At 37.8% G+C, this 7,045-nt stretch overlaps 1 protein-coding gene across 1 annotated transcript in view; it reads right to left on the bottom strand.

The window, feature by feature from the left end:
* Positions 1–6,758: 6,758 nt before the first annotated feature.
* The window catches only part of LOC131796493 (adenosine receptor A3-like), an 894-nt gene continuing 607 nt past the window's right edge, over positions 6,759–7,045 (bottom strand). Inside the window, exon 1 of the mRNA XM_059114088.2 lies at positions 6,759–7,045. This exon is cut by the window's right edge and continues 607 nt beyond it. Within this exon, the coding sequence (XP_058970071.2) occupies positions 6,759–7,045 (287 nt within the window).

Genomic DNA, 7,045 nt, shown 5'->3' with positions numbered 1-7,045 from the left:
AAATCTTAGCAAAACCCAACTTATCCTAGAAACTATGTTTCGTTTCTTAAAAGATACAATAAGGATCAATATTGGTAACGGAATGAATGCTAACCGAAGAAGAATGAAAATAGACTCCTAAAAGTATATTGCGCGCGCTATCAGCTCCACGTGTTCCTGGTTTGGCAAACTTTGCTGTAATTATAAATTGCTTCGTTCATTGATTAAGTTATTAATCTTCGATTTCCATCTTTTTGTTTTCAGTTTTGCTTTTTCTTTCATCCACGCAACCAAACGGGCGAAACACAGCCGATATGTCCAGGAAGCAATGCAAAAACGAAGCCCGAAAATCAATTATTATCATTTCCGTGAATTTGGCACAATACTGAAACTTTTAGCATCAGTCAACACTAAAGGTTGTTATGCTGTATAAATTCATGTAACCTTTACGATATTCGAAATATATGGTTATTTTCAAAAATAAAATCCAGGAAATTACATACTACAGGATGCCTTGTGACTTTTCAACGGCCCAGTAATCTTACAACTGGTCTGTATTATTTCTGTACCTGTACGAAGAGGTGTTAAAATAATTAAAGCATGGAAAATAACATACCATAAAGTATAGATTCTGGCTTTGAGGAAAAAAGGTTTTAAATGTTTTTTTATATATATATATATATATATTGGTTGGCACGTGCATGCCGTGAATATGCTTCTTAATAAAGACTAACACTTGCGACACAAATACCTAATACGAGGATTATTATTACTGATACATATATGACATTAAAAAAATATAAAACAAACAGGTGGATAAGTTTTGGAAATAAATGACTAAGTTAAAAGATAAATAAGAGTCAGTGAATGAATATGAAATAAGCTCTATTTTCTCGCGCGTGGTGATGCGTATGTCGAGCTTGGGAGTTTGACAAAATTACAAGTGTCCAGCAATGAAGTCCTACTTCCAATAGAAGAGGGAGAAGTTTTCCCATTGTTTGTCTGACTTTCTTTTCCTTCATCTGAGGGAAAGAGAACGCGAACACGAATTTGTTGTGGTACATAGTTACATTATAACTTCCAGACCACGCGAAACGTGAACCTCGTGATCGCTGGGCATCCTGTGAAAAAGCCGTGTTACAGTGTTTAAAGTTATACGCATGTGGGCTTGTAGAGGGATGAATGAACATGTAATCGTTGATAAAAAACATGTTTGCTTCTTTTGATTTGCTTCAAAGTTGTTTGGCTGATTAACGAGTTTTTATGATATTTCATTTCTATAGACGAGACAGCGAAGGGTTTCGCAACTCTGCACGTCTAAGTTGTGGTTCAATTTTATCCCCGGTTCAAATTTTATTTTATCTTCGTGTCTGAGAGCGGGCAGTATTCTCCCCATCCGGCCCGCTCACAGCTCCATGGGTTCTTTTCGCAACCATTTGTTAGGTTTTAGAAAAAAATAAAAATGTTATTACTCTGTCTTGTGTACCGCCCGAGGCCTGTATCCAAGACCTCGGGCACAGTTTTTCCCGATACAGACCTCCCGTCTGGTGAATAACATATATTTATCTATTTAAAGTAACACGCGCAAGACGACCTCGAATTTTCCGCAAGGCACCCTAACTTGTCGACAGTTACCTTAACCAAGAAATTAAGATACATTCTCTTTAAGAGGTCAGGTGCATTTCGGTTCAAAAGATTTATTTCTTTCAAACTTTACCCACGAGATGGCCCTTGTCTAATCAACTTTACGAGACACCTTCTTAATGATCGGCGCCGTTAAAAATTGGCCTTTGAGTGCTAAAACCATTTTCGCTCGGGAGAAAATTATTTCGCGATATTTCGAAAAACCAAGGTGGTTTAAACTATTTAGACTATGACAGATTCATGGGTAAGGTTTGAAAGAAATCGATTTTTTAACCGATATGCACTGGACTGCTTTAAGAGAGACTGCGTTTTCATCTCCTTCAATAGTGCATATAAGCATGGAATGAAAATGTACTTAGCTGTGACGATGTCTTTGCAAAGATCAATAACAAGCAAAACGTTTCAAATGAGTTCTACATAGAAGTTTCATAACTAATATCTTTCAAGGCTAACATTTTTAGACAAAATTGTTACAATATGGCACCCAATATATCTAAAGCTCAATCTTTTTGTCACTCATTTTTGAATCTAAGATGAAGCTATAAAAACATTGAAAATGATGGTGTTCGTCATTGGTTGCCAGAATAATTTAAAGTCAAAATCGAATCGATGAATAAAGTATTGTCATAGCCTACCTTATTTCAAATAACTTTCTTATATAAGTGTTCAGGTTATTAATGACTTCCCAGCGCTAACGCTCAGAATCGTCCAACAGGATGTTTGCATTCGGCATTCGACATTCGTCATTCTATTTCGATTTGTAAACTTCAATGGTTTTTGAAATTTAATGGCTTGACAATTTGACAGCTTCAGTCTTGTTCAACCGATTAAATTATTTGAACCATTCTAGCAAAGATTCTGATTGGCTTACTGCAGCGTGCTCTATGACAGTACAGATGCACGCTCACGCCACCTCTCTTCGTTTGGAATATAAATTTTGTTTTGAATACGAATATGAATGCTTGAGGAAGATATATTTTTTTATTGTTTTTTTAGAGGGTACGGTAACGAATCTTGCAATCTGATTGGATCTTTACCCGGTCAGTATTTTCCTATCTCTGCCCACGGGCCACGGTAACGCTTTCGTGAGTCGCCGAGGACATCCCAACTTTCATTGTCATTTTTCATAAATATACCTCGTTTTCCGGCTGGGCAGTTTTTTTAAGCAATCACGTCGGTTACTACCTCAAGCCGATAAATAACTTATGAATCCTCTCTTTTATCTCTATCAAATCACTTTGTTTGACAGAAAAATATTGGTTTCAGAATGAATTTGCTCTCGTTTTCCGGCTGGGCAGTATTTTTAAGCAATCACGTCGGTTACTACCTCAAGCCGATAAATAACTTATGAATCCTCTTTTTTATCTCTATCAAATCACTTTGGTTGACAGAAAAATATTGGTTTCAGAATGAATTTGTATAAACAATAGTGTCATTACGGTGGTTGGTAAGCGGCCTAAAAACCGTCTGCAATTAATTTTAATCGTTCACAAAAAGTACCCAGAAAGTTGAAACGTGAGGTATTTGGTTACAGTTAAACTGAACGATGGAACTTTCATTCATTTAATATCTGAATTTTCTCGAGCAATTTGTTCGTAGTGAAAGAGCGAGCGAAGTTTTAATTTAAGTTCTACAACAAATATACGCTCCCGGTGAGTTTTTCCAATTCCGTTCAATTTGGACAATTGTACCGTAAATTGCTCAACAGAAATTGAAGGAATTTTTTAAGAAAAGGCCGCATTAAATTCCCTTGTGTCTCGTTGGAGTGTGCCGTTCGAATTTAGTTTTTGTTTAGGAAAGACCAGAGATACACACGCCATTACAGCAAATAAACGAGCAAACTCTCACAACCTCAAAATAAAAAAATTGAATTTACTCACAATTACTTTCCTCGCCGTCTACTTAATGAAAAGAGGTAAATCTTCGTACATGAATAAATGGTCGATGAGAGTGAATAATACTTTCCGTTAGATCATAGACTGATTTTGAAGAAAACATTGTCGTAACAGTCCTTGCCAAACTAGTTCTGTTGGTTTTTAAATGTTCCTGCGCTTTTTTTTTCTTGCGCGCTCTCTAATTGACAGGTGTCAGATTGTGACAGATACTTGTAAAAATAATGTTTCAAAGTTTGTTTGGAAGCCTTTTAAATCACCTTTATCGTTACGGAAATGAAAATGTTTCGCTGAGGCATCTCTCTTTAATTTGCATCACCTCTATTTTAACTACCATTTACTCACTCAAAAATTGTTCAATTTATGGAAGATCTTGCCGTATTTACAGCCATAAATTATTCGGGTTCTTTCGGAAAGAATTTCGTCAAGTTTAAAAACAATAAATATGTTATTTACCGGCTAAGGGTCGGTCCGTATGGTGAAAAACTGTGACCTCGGTCACAGTTTTTCACCATACGGACCTCCCAGCCGGCAAATAACATATATTTATTATTATTGTTCGCATCATTCCAAAATGGTAGCTAACCGAGATAATCTGGTTCGAATAGCATTAAAACGAGGCATCGGGGGCCACAGGTGGCGTCTTCGAGAAAAAACGTTGAAGCGGTCCTTCATTTCGAGCCGATGGAGATATTCCTTAAAGTTGTTCAAATGGGAGTGTTCCTTCGTCTCGGTTAAAGAATGCTGAACTTATGTTATGGCTACAATGTCGGGGCGATTCGTGCAAAGGATTGTCAACAAGTAAGCGTAAGCGGTACATACATGTCACCTGAAGACTTGGCCAAACTGCTTGTTTCTTTGTCCTCTTTTTTTTTGTTCAGGGTGAACGAGTACTTCAAGACAAATATTCCAAACGTTTACTTGTCGACCCAAACGAGAACTTTATTCATACAAAGCGTAAACTTCGCCTCTTGTCCAGCACAGTTCCAAGCTTGGGCTAGTTTTAACACATCCACTAAGTGCAATTTACCTCTGGAAGACACTCGATTTGGGGAATGCCCTCTTGGCTTCTTTGGTTCATACCAACCAACCCTGAGTGTTGTGGGTCATTTATGAGCTGTAAAGCTCATTACTTTTAGACGGAGACTCTCGTGCATCTGGCACCCAACCTCAGTGCCGTCGATGATGACTCTGGTGGATGAATATCTTTTTCCTTTAAATCGGCAGCCATATGTCCCTCAACTTTTCCCTTGAAGGCCACAATGGAAAGGTGGCAATTTTCAAAAACATAAAATTTATCCACGAAATGATGATGCAGCTCAGAGGAGTCCGAGATATATTAAATAAATTGGTTAAATGCCGTTCCCTGAACCCTTGCCTCAACCAACATAGAGTTTTTCAAAATTATTACTTTGATTTTAGCTGCCATGTTTAGGGGAATCCTCACCAGCTCTCTAATTTTCCATAAAATCATCTGATTGTGAATGCCAGTAGATAATATTATCTCCTTGGCTTCCAGGGTTTAAACATGCATAGATACTATCGAACACTGCGCGGTTAGGAAATCCTGTATAGATAATAAAATCCTTATCATACTCCACAAATTTGTCTAAGGTAATTATGTTTGCCTGCAACATCGTTTTGGGGCGACTCAATTCCGCAACTTCTGATTTCAAGCTCTCCTCTTCGGCAGTGATGTGACGAATTTCTTCCATGAGGCGTTTATTTCCGGCTTTAAATTCAAAAACCAAACTCTGTAAATCTCCGTCTATATTATCGACAGTGCCTCTTTTAAATTTTAAGTTTGAAAGTGCTTCTATTCCGCTAGAAGAAGAAGAACTAACAAAAGTGTTATGTCAGATCATAAATGAGTCAATAAACAGCTATCCGGAGGTAACTTCGCTGACATCAAATTTAGGAATTCGATAAATATGGTAATCATTCAGATGCATAAATATGAGGTCATTCGTAAAATTGCCTCAAAAAGATCCTTTTCCAAACTGGCATGTATATAAGAGACAGCTATAACAATGCATGATCAGCTTATTTGAACCAAAAAACAATGACACTGTAAACGTTTATTGCGCCATTGTTACGTTCAGGCATCGATATCCACCATCCTCTGAGAATTAATGACCAACTGTCATATTGTACCTAGTATCATAAACATTTTAGACATGGTAGGAAGGTTAAAAGTCTTTTAATTCGACCAACATAACGTGACTAAGCTTGTAACTCATACACTAAACATGAGCTCATGATATCAGTGATAACATAGATCTAGATCTTCGACGTTTTTGTGACGTTTCATGCAGTTGTCTCGTTTTCATGCAGAGTTCGCTGGGTCATTTCTAAAGAATCTTCTACAAAGCATTGGAACAGGTTGCAATAAGAATTTTTCCCGTTATTCAGGGTCCCCTTTCATGAAGAAATACTGAGCACTCGTTCGCCAAAAATTTGCCCCACTGAGGCCTTCCCCGAAGAACTTGATGGAGGAGTAAACCTATTGTCACGGTATAATCTGACCGCCAGAAAAAGACAACAAGCCTACAAACTCAACTGCTTTATTACACAGCGATTAATGTTCTTAACAAGGAGCGACTCCCAAAAGCAGTACAATACTTATCGTTACTAAGCTTAATAAGCCCACTAAGCCCACCACAGTCTTTATCCCAGCTCGCCACTGACACAATCTCCAAAGTTCCTTGAAATGAGCAATCTTCCGCAGTAACTTTCTCACGGTATAGCTTTAAAAGACAGTCGTCGCTCCGACAGCAACAACTACTCCTGCTACTACGTAGGTGAATCTTAACATATTTTATGAAACCTTCCAGAGGCTTACAAAATACCTTTTAGTATTTCCTAATAACTGCGTAACTTGATGAAATGTTTTGGAAAGTTCCATGATATGTAAGTCAGCATGACTAATCAGTCTAGAGATTTCTAGAAGCTTATATTTACAACAATTACTCATAACACCATAATTTTTGCGCGATTGACGAGCTCAAACTAAGACTTTGTAGAAGAATAGAAGCGAAGGGGCAGTTCCCAGACAAGGACTGACGTTTCTCTTTTCAGACACATTTTAAAATGTTAAAGCCCCTGATGAGATGTTAGGCTCTAAGAAAGGAGACTAGGTGCCTCTTCTCGATTTATAACCTATCCCAACACCACGCCTTACATAAATCCCACCTCCATACCTAAAGCAGATGAGTTTATTTAAAAGTGAAGACAATGACGGATTTACAATGCAATTTCCTGATTAGGGTTCGCTGGTAAAAAATTGGAACTCTTTCGTCTCTTCAGGGACACAACAGACCCTGACCTAGCTGGCGTTAGGGCCAGATCGTCGAACCTTTGACGGCAGCGGAGCATCCGCCAAAGGGTATTCCTAAATCCTGGGATTCTAAACGGATAAATTATCACGTTCACGAGAGAATTGCTAAATTGTAAGACCCTAACGAGTAGGATTGACAATGTCGAGTACGAAAAATTTGCTGTAACGCCAAATTGTAGCACTATATTAAGAA

Source organism: Pocillopora verrucosa, chromosome 3 (genome assembly GCF_036669915.1).
Source record: "Pocillopora verrucosa isolate sample1 chromosome 3, ASM3666991v2, whole genome shotgun sequence".
In the NCBI taxonomy this organism is placed as follows: domain Eukaryota; kingdom Metazoa; phylum Cnidaria; class Anthozoa; order Scleractinia; family Pocilloporidae; genus Pocillopora; species Pocillopora verrucosa.
This window is presented reverse-complemented; position numbering and strand designations above follow the sequence as displayed.